The sequence below is a fragment of the Oryzias melastigma genome, linkage group LG13, assembly GCF_002922805.2.
Source record: "Oryzias melastigma strain HK-1 linkage group LG13, ASM292280v2, whole genome shotgun sequence".
Taxonomy (NCBI): domain Eukaryota; kingdom Metazoa; phylum Chordata; class Actinopteri; order Beloniformes; family Adrianichthyidae; genus Oryzias; species Oryzias melastigma.
In genome coordinates this window covers 19,220,152-19,231,227 of record NC_050524.1, presented here as the reverse complement: position 1 = coordinate 19,231,227, position 11,076 = coordinate 19,220,152, and the positions used below count along the sequence as shown (strand labels likewise).

Sequence of the window (11,076 nt, the reverse complement as noted above, 5' to 3'; positions counted from 1 at the left end):
AAGTCCATTTGTTTCTATTGCTTCTTTCAGTGTCTCTTGTCTTCTTCCGTCCTTCTGTATCCTGCAGTGTCTGACTGTGAGCTTTGCCCCGCCCCAATCTCAGCATCCTCCTCCTTTGATCTGTGTGCTGTTCTTTCTCAGCTTCCCACCCCCGTAGTCAGCATGGACTTCCTGCATCCTTCCTGCCTTTCTTTCCCTGAGCTCTCCCCCCCGCTTCCTCCACTACCCATTTTGGTTTTATATCCTCTTCAGTTTCTCTGCCCCCACAGTTTTGAACCCTTCATCCACCTGTCCATCTCCTCCATACATTTGCAGAAGTGTTTTTGGTTGAGCTGAGGAGCCGAGGTCATAATATGTAAGATGCTACACCGAGGCAGAATAAAGGGGTTTAAAAAAACATGTATGTTGGTTTATGTACAAGTATTGACACTTATGTCTTCTCACTGTCGTTCTGCCTCCTTTAGACCATGGGGAGGCGATGGAGAGCCAGGCTTTTGGATGCAGTCCGTTGTCGTGGCAACTGGCTGAGGCAGCAGCTCAGGAATCCCTGTGCCACTCATGTTCCACAGCCGGCAGCAACACGTCATTTGACTATCCAGCAAGCTGTACCTGCATGCAGCAACCTTCAGATATCCACATGTACGCAGTAAGAGCCTCTGCTGGATCCTGTGCTGAGTCTGCATCAAGATTTCACTCTGCAGGACAGCTGACACGGAAGAGTCGGCAGTCGTACAGCAGATCTAAGACCAGCTCACACAGCAGCACCAGCAGAGGCTTTCCTTCTCTGAAAATACTTTTTGAAGACATTGTAGTCAACAATATGTCTAATATAAGAAATGAAACAAGCCAATATTGTGTTTCCACAGCGTTCCTTTGAAGATGCTTTGCCATAACATGAAGAGGCAGATTGTTTCTAGAGCTTTCTATGGATGTAAGTACATCAGGATCCTTCTACTGTGTGTTAAAACTGCTTTGATGTGCTCATGTTTAGGAAATTATAACATACAGTATGTATAACAAGAGGTGTCATGCAATTAATTTTTTGTGTGTGATTAATTAATCATGACCTGGAATGAATTCATCTAATTAATTTTTAATCAAGCCTAATAATTGCTGCGAGAAGCCTCATTTTGAGGTAATTTAATTTAAATTTGTAAGATTATGGCGGAGTTAAAGATCAAAATTCAACTAAAAAGTGGCTTTATGAAGGTTTTCTATTATAACAGACTTCCAAACTTTACTTTTACACCACCAAGAGGTTGCGCTGTTTGTTGCATACAGAGACACCCTGACAAGACTGACAACAATGTAAAACCAAATTAAACGTTAATGCAAGTAAACAGTTGTACCATTGTTTTATATTTGATAGAATGACAAGTTAGAGATTTAAAATGACATTAACATGATTAAAAACAAAAGCTGCGCTAATTACTCTGTAATTAATTAATTGCGATTGATGCAATAATTTGACACCCCTAGCTTTAACATGTGGCAGCAGTATTTATTCATTTATTTATTTTTTTTTGCTTTATTTAATAAAGTTCAAGTTCCTCCAGTCAACCCTGGGCCCCAAAGAGCTTTTCTAATTATTGATATAGCCCACATACTTTTCTGAAAACCTAAACAGCTAACAGTTGAAGGTTAGCATGCAACTTAAGATGTCCTCATTGATCTGATTTGGCAGGGCCTGACAAGAAGTTAGTTCTAAACAGTGCAGAGCCAAGCTTCTCTATAAATAAAGGACAAATTACACCCACTACATGTATCATTACTACTAAAGAAGGCTAAAGAAGGTGAAGCAGTAGCTACACACAAGCAAATTGTTGAATTTTAAGCTTTTATAGAGACTTTTGGTTTTGGGTTCTAAATTCATTGTCTTTACATTAAACTTTGTGGGTCGTGTCAATTCTTTAAAAGCTAATTTTTCTTTTTATACCACGAGTCTGGTATTTTTCAATTTCCCATGAATTAGATGGTTCCTTTTACCTGCCTGTTCCACTTGTCCATCAGGGCTGGCATACTGCCGACACCTGTCCACAGTGCGGACCCACCTGTCGGCTCTGGTCAACCACAACATCGTACCCCCTGACAGACCTGGCGAGGCGTCTGGTGGGCTTAGCAAAGAGGTGTGGAGTAAATACCAGAAAGACTGTAAGGTGAGTCAGTTCATTATGCCTACAAACCACATGATCCACAAAAAGACACAGCAGAGGCGCATGTGGTTCTCTGGTACAGCATTTCTGTTTTCCTCTGGGAGACGATCTCATTGTTCTGCTTTAGACACAATGAAAGCCTTTCTTTGCTAGATTTAAGAAGTAAAAAAAATGTATGTTTGCTAATGCCTAAGTTGGAACATGTATTCCAAGACAGCTCGTCTATTTAACCAGAAATGAAAAATAATTCTTCCAGACATCTCCCAGATATTACCTTGGGATTAAGTTGTGATTGAACAGTCATTGATGCATTATCTTTTTTTTTTTTTGAAATATGCTTTTTCTCTCCTTCATAAATGATGCTTTTTCTTTTAATTCTATATTGTAATACTGTCTTTTTTTTTACACTGTGTATTCACGTGTGTGCAGAATTACAAGGAGCTGGAGCTGCTCCGGCTGGTTTACTATGGTGGAGTGGAGCATGGCATCAGGAAAGAAGTCTGGCCTTTCCTTTTGGGGCACTACAAGTTTGGGATGGGAAAAAGTGACATGAGCCAGGTACACATGCCTGCACAACCACACACACACACACAGACAACTCCATATAACTAGACGTCTACATAAACACACAAATGTTCCTGTTTGTGCAGATCGATGCAAAGATCAGCGAGCGATACCAACAGGTTATGAAGGAGTGGAAGGCCTGTGAGCTCATCGTCAAGCAGCGAGAAAAAGAAATGCAGTCGGCCATTTTTTCCAAGCTGTCATCCGGAAGCAGCATTGACAGCCACGTGCTGCGACTTGCGCACAGAGACTCCACGATCAGCAACGAAGTGATTTGAAAAACTTTACTATTATTATTGAAGTGCATGCACTGCTTTAGTGACATACAGGTAGAACATTGGTCTTTCACATTTCTTGTTATTCTTTACCTTTGTGTCCCATTTTGGCCCAATCCAATCATCCTTTGACTTATTTTTGACCTATTTGACCTCTGAGTTGTGGGGAGACCATTGAACTGGAGTAAGCCTGCACTGATATCCCATCATCCCTTTGTTTATAGACACTCACAACCCCAAGTTAACATTAGTGGTGCAACAAAAATGGCGAGCAATATGGAAGATATCTAGGGTATGGTTTTGAATCAGATGTCAGATGCTCAATCTGGAAATTTCACTAGTAAAGTAAGCGTTGTGTAAATCAAGGAGATATAACGAATAATTAGTTAGATATAGACTTTTTTAAGTCAATTTTTTCACAGAGTTTGAGGCATGCAGGGTCTCACTAGAAGACTAAAATCTGATTTAAGCTAGACCATCAAACAATCTTAAAATTTGTAATTAAATCCATTCTGTATTGGTAATATGCCGCATTACACCATGGCTAATGGTCAGCATAAATAACATAACAGAAACAGGAAAATTTCATCATTAATTTATATCAGAACAGACATGACTGATGTGCTGTTCACAATTGCATAGTCACACTGGTGAGTTTAGATCTATGAATTCACACCGGCTTTTTCATTTTTGAATGTCAGTACCTGTGTTGTACTCGTTTTTGTGCCTATACCTCTGTCTCCAGTTGTCTTTTCACACACTTGTGTTCACAGCTGTGGGTTCTCGTCTGAATTTTCTCACGCTACTCCGTTTGCACTCAAATTTCACCGCACTACTGTAAATGTCTGATGTCTTGTTTCCCCCTGATCCATAGGTGTTTATGTCTGTGGATGAGCCTGACGCAGGGAGTCAGGAAACCCCCAGTGCTGATGAGAGCACTCCCACCATGACCACCCTGGCTCCGCCTGTTGCCCTCCCGCCTGAAGAGCGTCCTCTGGTGGAGTTTGACTCCCCCGACTCAGGCCTCCCTTCTTCCAGGAACTACTCAGTGACATCCGCCCACTCTCAGATCTCATCCAGCATGGATGAGGGTCAGAGTACGGAGGAGGAGGCTCCAGGGAGGGAGCTGCAGGACTCCCCGAATGAGAGCAGGGTGTGCCATCAGCTGGATAGGCTGGTGACAAGTGGAGCCGCCACTGAGGGGAGTTTGGCCTCCCTGTCCTCCTACACGGTGAGAGGACTCCACAGGAGCTTGATGGCTCTGATGTCTGACTTGCATCACTGTAATCCTGCCTGAACTCACAAACATGAAGGTGATGTTCTTCTCCTCAGATCGAGCTGCTGGATACAGTTGCCCTGAATCTCCATAGAATTGACAAAGACGTCCAGCGCTGTGATCGTAACTACTACTACTTCACCACGACTAACCTGGAGAAGCTGCGCAACATCATGTGCAGGTAAAAAGCATCACAACACACTGATGCATACATGCTAGCCATGGGATATCGCTGTCTTTTAACAGTTAGTTTTAGATTTGATATGAAAAAACAAACAAAACAAAAGGATATTTAGAAAAAAGAGCAATTTAGTCTATAAACAAATGTAAGAATGATTAAAGAGTAACATAACAGGACAGTTGGAGGCTGACTCCACCCTCAGCTCAGATTTGAAAAATGCCAAACAAAAAAAGGGGCGGGTTTGGATCTGTGATTGACATTGACATTGACAGTGAGGGTAGCTTGAGGTAACGTATGCTCTCTGCATCTTCAATATGGAGAGTTATACAGAGCAAATTGATGGGAGTATCCACTTATAACTCTCGGTAGAAGGTGGAGGAGAAAAATCCTCCACCTCCACAAAGTCAGACTTCTCCCAGACTGAAGGAGACCCGTGTCACAAATCCTATCACCAGGACAGAGTAATTCAATGTCAATTGCACTCAAGCTCTGTTCCCTAACTTCCAAGTCCAGTGGAAAGTTGTACAAGCCAATAGATTTTTGACGACCGAAGGCAAAACAACTACGAGCCATGCTAAAGCTAATGATGGACTAATAACGACTGACTGTTGCAAAATCAAAGATGGGCGGGGCTTTTATACTGGAGTTTAAAGCACAATGACGTTTATTTTAAATGATCAAAAATGTGGCAAGGACCAACAGACAACACTTTTAAAGCCTCTTTTATAGAGGTCAACAGACAAAAAAAGTTTATTTAGTGTTTGGTTACCCTTTACAGGAAAGAACAGACAAATAACAGTCTCATTTTCATGCAGTTATGTGTGGGAGCACCTTGATATGGGCTACGTTCAAGGCATGTGTGACCTGCTCGCTCCACTCATGGTCATCCTGGATGATGGTGAGAACACACCCTCTCTATCCTCTGTCACAGCTTATTCTTTTGGCAGCAACAGCTTCATGAGAGTCAGAAAGTTTGGATAAATCCCAAATGAGATGGCTCATAGAAGCCAACGGGGAAAACATAGTTTTTGCTTAACAGCCTAAAAAGTAGTAAGACAGACAGTGAAATTCAAGGGAGAGAAAAGGGACTGATTGGCTGGAAATAATGTGTACTATATAATTCTTGTTCATAATCTGTGAAAAATACACTATATAAAATGACAGCAGGTGAATTGAAATGATATCAGCTCAGGATCATATAATGACAACACAATTGATCAATTCATATCTGCTAGATTCAGCAACACCTGAAAAAGCAATGCTTTATTTCTCACTTTTTTATAGTAGACTCAAATAAGTTATTTAGTTATATATAGTTTTACATAGACTCTTGAAATGCGAATTCTTTGTATCTGTAAATGTGCCTGCATCTATGTGTGTTCTAGAGTGCCTGGCGTACAGCTGTTTCACTCAGCTGATGAAGAGGATGAGTCAGAACTTCCCCAACGGTGGAGCAATGGATGCACACTTTGCCAATATGAGGTCTCTTATCCAGGTGATGGATCACACTGTGTGCGTCTGTATGTGCACATGTATGTAGTTCCTATAACTGTTGGAGATGTGTTCCCTTCAGATCTTGGACTCAGAACTCTTTGAGCTGATGCATCAGAACGGAGATTACACTCACTTTTACTTCTGCTACCGCTGGTTTCTGCTAGACTTTAAGAGAGGTGAGTCTTCATCCTCTTTCCTCCTGAAAGCCTTTTGTATTTTTAAGGCTCCTACTGGAACTTTTTTCACTGATTTCAAATGGCAAGTTCATTAAAATCACATGAAGAAGCCTGTAAAATTTTAGAGGAAAAGCACAAATGTTCTGCTATGTGATGAGGGAAGTTGCTTGTTTCTAATCCTACTACTTGTATGTGCGTGCAGAGCTCCTGTACGAGGACGTGTTTGCAGTATGGGAGGTAATCTGGGTTTCTCCCAGGATCTCCTCGCAGCACTTTGTCCTGTTCCTGGCTCTTGCTCTCGTCAGCGTGTACAGAGAGATCATCATAGACAACAACATGGACTTCACTGACATCATCAAGTTCTTCAATGGTACTGGTCTCAGTGTTTTAGGTTATATGGGTCTGACACCCGTTTTGTTAATGACAGACAAAAGGGTCAAAGTTTCCTCTCCAGATGGTATTTAAATATAGATAGTTGTTAGATAGACACATCGACTGACATACTGATCAACTGACCAACACACCAACTGACCGACATACCAGCCTACTGACGATTGTTTCAATGATTTGGATAGAAATTGATTAAAATGGTATTTAAATGACCAAAATGGTTCCCAGACAGGACTGTGACTGCAATACATCACAACTCATCTGCTCTCAGATCCATCTTTCGGGGTGGTCTTGGTTTGATTCCAATAGGATTGAGCTCCGGTTTGCTCCGAGTTTTCCTCAGTCTGAATGGGCTCCATTCTTAGAGGGGAACAACTGGACCAAAAAGCCATCGTAGCCGGGCATCACGGGATGTAAACAGAGTAGAAAGGAAGCAACCAATGATCCACGGACTAACGTAGAGCAATGATGAGACATAGCAAGTCATTGAAATTTGGTTGGATGAATGCAGGCTCATTAAAGTGACCAATACATTCTCACTCCCAACTCATCATATATGGACGTATGGTTTTGGGCCACTTTGTGACGTTTTGGATACCCCCAACTCATCATTTTTTGACGTGTTGGCTGTTCCCATTAAATCAGGGGTCCTAACCTCCAGGCCATGAATCAGTATAGGTCAATGTCCGCTTGGTACCAGGCCACAGATGCTAAACAGGTGTCCCCAACACTCAGGACGGTACCGATCCAGAACAGGTACTGGTACCCTAACCCAGGACCAGTACCCTAACCCTAACCTGGTTCCGCGTCCAGTACCACCTATAGTAATGTGTCCCGAGGTTTGGGGACCCATGATTTAATGTCAAAAAGTGTCGCAAAGTGGGCCTGAACCATGCGCCCATATATGACGAGTTGTGAGTGAGAATGTGCAGCTTTTAGCATGATACACATTGCTTCTCTCACTGTTTACCTGATAATCATGTCATAAACACTTATCAGATACCTTCTTAGGATTGCAAAGCTTAGGACTTCTATAATTTTTGCCTCTTTTTGTTTTTCCCAGCTCTCACGAATTAAGAGAACTTAAGTCACATGGTTTTGTTTTTCAAGCTTTGATTTAGAAAATAAATTTCTGGTTGAAAGACAGTCTGAATACAGACCAACCGAAAGATTGGGCTCGATCCAGATGAAATTAAGTGGACTATCTGGATGAACTGATTTTTCCATCTGAAACTCCCTTAGTTGAGAGACTTCAATGGAATGTTGACTAACTTTAGAAAAGAAAATTGAATCAGAATTTCATAAATGCTTTATTTGTTGGCTTAACAGCTTACCTTGTCTCTCTCTAATCCACAGAGATGGCTGAACGCCATGATGTCCAACACATCCTTAAGGTAGCACGTGAACTGGTACACAAAGTTCAATCTCTAATGGACAACAAGTGACTGTCGGAGGAGGACATGGAGGGTTCTGGATGCCTCATCACAGACCGCTCCTGCCCCCCCACCACATCCAGAGCAGGCGGAGGGATCCGCGTCTCTGCTCTGGAAGTCTGTTTACATATTCCTTCGCGTGGAATGCTCTGGTTTCTGTGTGGATCTGTGTGCATGCTCGTGACTGATCACACTCTGTGCGTGCATTAGACAAAACAAACAAACACACAGACAGCAGCAGAAGACTTTGCCACGTTCTCATTAGTGACCAAATAGACTGTGCCAACCACCTTTCTGAGTGTTTTATACTCCAAGCATGTGTGTTTTTACCCAAGACCATTATGACACGAATGTTGCCTTCTGTTAGTAACAGCCCAAGGTACTCACATGCACTTTGTGTGCGGGTCCCTGCGTTGTGTTAGTGATGGCCTCACTACAGATGCTGGGGCCGGAGACACCAAAGACTTTGGGAAGGAGGGAGGGGTTGGAACAGTCAGTGTTTGCAGCAGTCGGGGCTCGACCGAAGAACACAGCACAGCAAGAGAAATAAAGCACACAGGGCTTCGAGGTTCTGAGAGCAGTGACGTGACGGTATATTCGCCTTCATCACCAGGCAGTGGGAGAGATGTTGGATTTCTTCCAGCAGGTGTCGTCGTGCAGCCCAGCCGCTGGAGTCAAAGAAGCAAGAAAGCCAGCTGGAACTCAAGTTTTAGACTCATTTCCATCACGCTCAGCAAAGTACACCAAGAATCTTTCAGCTACCTCCAGCACAGCTGCATGGGATTTTGATGATGACCTCTTCGCAGCAGAACTTCTGAGCTGCAACCCAGAACTGAACAGCTGGTCAGTCATCTTTGCAGAGGGTCAATGCTGCTGTTCCCCTGATTCACAGAGAATGAGCTTGATGTTGGATTCGAGGCCCGCACATTCAGGAGATAGTCTGTACATTCAGGGAACCCAGGAGGTGACTGGTGCATATCTCATCTCTCCTTACACACACAAAACCGAAACACTAGCAGCTTCTGGGGTTTCAGGTGCAGAGCATCATTCCTCTATAGTTAGCAGTGCTTTCTGCTGCATATATGCTGCATTGCCCCCGATCCTTAGATGAATCTGTCCAAAATGTCTGTCATATTAAATTTTATTGTATTTTTTTGTAGTCACACAATCTATTTTTAAGGTTTAAAAGTGAGGCCTCCAATCCAGAACTTTAGGTACTTCACAGCAACCCAGGAAGCACTGTGTTCAGAGAGCTAGAGCTGAGCTTGAAAGGGTTCTATCCTGGTTCTCCTAAAAGTCTCAAGTCCTGCAGGTCTGGAGTTACATGAACAGATCCACATGCGCTGAAGAAGAAAAGGGCATTTTACAGTCTCCCTCTCTCACTTCAGTGTTGCAGTTTGCTGTTTTTTAGACATTGTCAAAGCCTGCTACCATTTCCTTGTATGTGTGATTGGTCAGTCTGCACGAACCTCCTTTGATTTAAGTGCCAAGAGTCTTCCCAGACCTGATGTGTACTACAGTGGTTTTGCTCCCTTTGTTAGACTGATCCAAGTACTGCCCCCCACCATGGGAGCTCTTTCTTCCAATCAAGACATAGTGACCAAAACCTTGAAACAGCGCCCTCTGTGGTACCATAATAAGGTGCAGCCTGCATCCTGAAGACTGTTTCCTTCCAGTTTCTTGAGGACTTTGCTGTCCATCAGGGTCTCTGTTGTGTGCATATTAACCCAGAGTTTGTATAACGAATATAACTTTTATTTGAACATCTATTTTTCAGTTGCTTCAGCCTACGATGTTCTTTGTTCAGGCGCTGCACTGACTTTTTTGAATGCTGAACATGTGCTGTGAGGAAGTGTCCTTGGCTTTGAATGTAAAGTATTAAACCACAGTTAGTTGATCTGTGTGACAGTGTCTTTTTAGCTCCAAAGAAAAACAGAGTTAAAAAGAAAGGTGTTATTTCTAACCTTAAGCTTTAAATACACTTTCCTCTTAGATGAAACACAAGATTTAACAGGGTATCAAGAGCAAGCCTTGTTGTGGCCCCTGAGGCCACACCTCAAAATTGTCTAGGGGATACCAGCAACTGGTATTTAGTAGCAGCTAATTGTTGCTGTTCACCTTTATATCCCATCAGGGGGCACCAAATCAAATCAGCTTTCCCGATCCGCACATTTGGTAAATTGGCACAGAGTTTTACCCTGACACAACCTCATATTTTATCCGAGCTTGGGACCGGCATCAGGAGACCCTGACTTGGGCCCCCCTTGTGGCTTTATTAGGCAGTCGCATGAAAGGTCTTGCCTAAGGACCTACACCGGATAAAGCTCATGGGAAACGAACCCTGGTTTTCTGCGTCCAGCCAACTAAGCCATCCAGCCACTAGTAGTCAATTATTGATCTGTGACTGAGAAAACAATAATAGAAGGATAATAACAAACTAAACATCACCATAAAATACAGAAATAAACGTCCAGAGCAGAGACCATAGCCAAAATAGACAAAGGGGCGAGAAGGCAACTAACCTAACTATACTGACTGTTTGAGAAAGCACCTCATTCTATCTGCAAAACAGAATAGTAAAACAAAACAGATAAAATACCAGAACAAGATTACCAAAAACACTATTATTTTAAAAATCTTAATGAATTATATATATATAAAAAAATACATTAGAAAACACTTGAACCCCATCTTTCATGAACCGCCACCTTACTGTGGTGGGGGGGTTGAGAGCTTGAGGGATGAGCGATGCTGTCCAGAGTGTGTCCCATATTGGGATTTCTGCATTAACATATGTTATTCTATTCACATAAACGTAAAGTGAATGCGATATTTATCTATAGATGTATTTAAATGTTATGTATTTTTTGTGTTTTTTAATGTTTTCTCTAAATATGTAAAATGTAGCGAATGAAATAAAATTTGTCATTGCTGATCAGATTCCGGGGGGGGGTGATATTAGGAGGTTAAAAAAAGAAGGTGTTTATGGAGCAATAAAAAGGGTTGGATCATGGCTTAAAGTGGAAAATATCCACATGGATTCATATTCTGTGTGCACACCATCCATCTGTCCCAAGAAAAGAGCCAAAGAGGTTATCTACATCAACAAGTTTCAAACCTCCACGCAAGTATCC

At 42.3% G+C, this 11,076-nt stretch overlaps 1 protein-coding gene across 2 annotated transcripts in view; it reads left to right on the top strand.

Annotated features, from left to right (window-relative positions):
* The window catches only part of sgsm2 (small G protein signaling modulator 2), a 45,414-nt gene extending 35,575 nt beyond the window's left edge, over nucleotides 1-9,839 (top strand). For both annotated transcript variants that reach the window (XM_024276801.2, XM_024276802.2), the window contains 12 exons: nucleotides 465-639; nucleotides 867-931; nucleotides 2,011-2,156; nucleotides 2,583-2,711; nucleotides 2,804-2,986; nucleotides 3,867-4,223; nucleotides 4,325-4,449; nucleotides 5,265-5,347; nucleotides 5,835-5,944; nucleotides 6,023-6,119; nucleotides 6,322-6,489; nucleotides 7,866-9,839. In XM_024276801.2, coding sequence (XP_024132569.1) covers nucleotides 465-639; nucleotides 867-931; nucleotides 2,011-2,156; nucleotides 2,583-2,711; nucleotides 2,804-2,986; nucleotides 3,867-4,223; nucleotides 4,325-4,449; nucleotides 5,265-5,347; nucleotides 5,835-5,944; nucleotides 6,023-6,119; nucleotides 6,322-6,489; nucleotides 7,866-7,954 — 1,727 coding nt within the window. In that variant the 3' untranslated portion in view covers nucleotides 7,955-9,839. The remainder of the gene's footprint in view (nucleotides 1-464; nucleotides 640-866; nucleotides 932-2,010; nucleotides 2,157-2,582; nucleotides 2,712-2,803; nucleotides 2,987-3,866; nucleotides 4,224-4,324; nucleotides 4,450-5,264; nucleotides 5,348-5,834; nucleotides 5,945-6,022; nucleotides 6,120-6,321; nucleotides 6,490-7,865) is intronic.
* The last annotated feature ends 1,237 nt before the right edge of the window (nucleotides 9,840-11,076 follow it).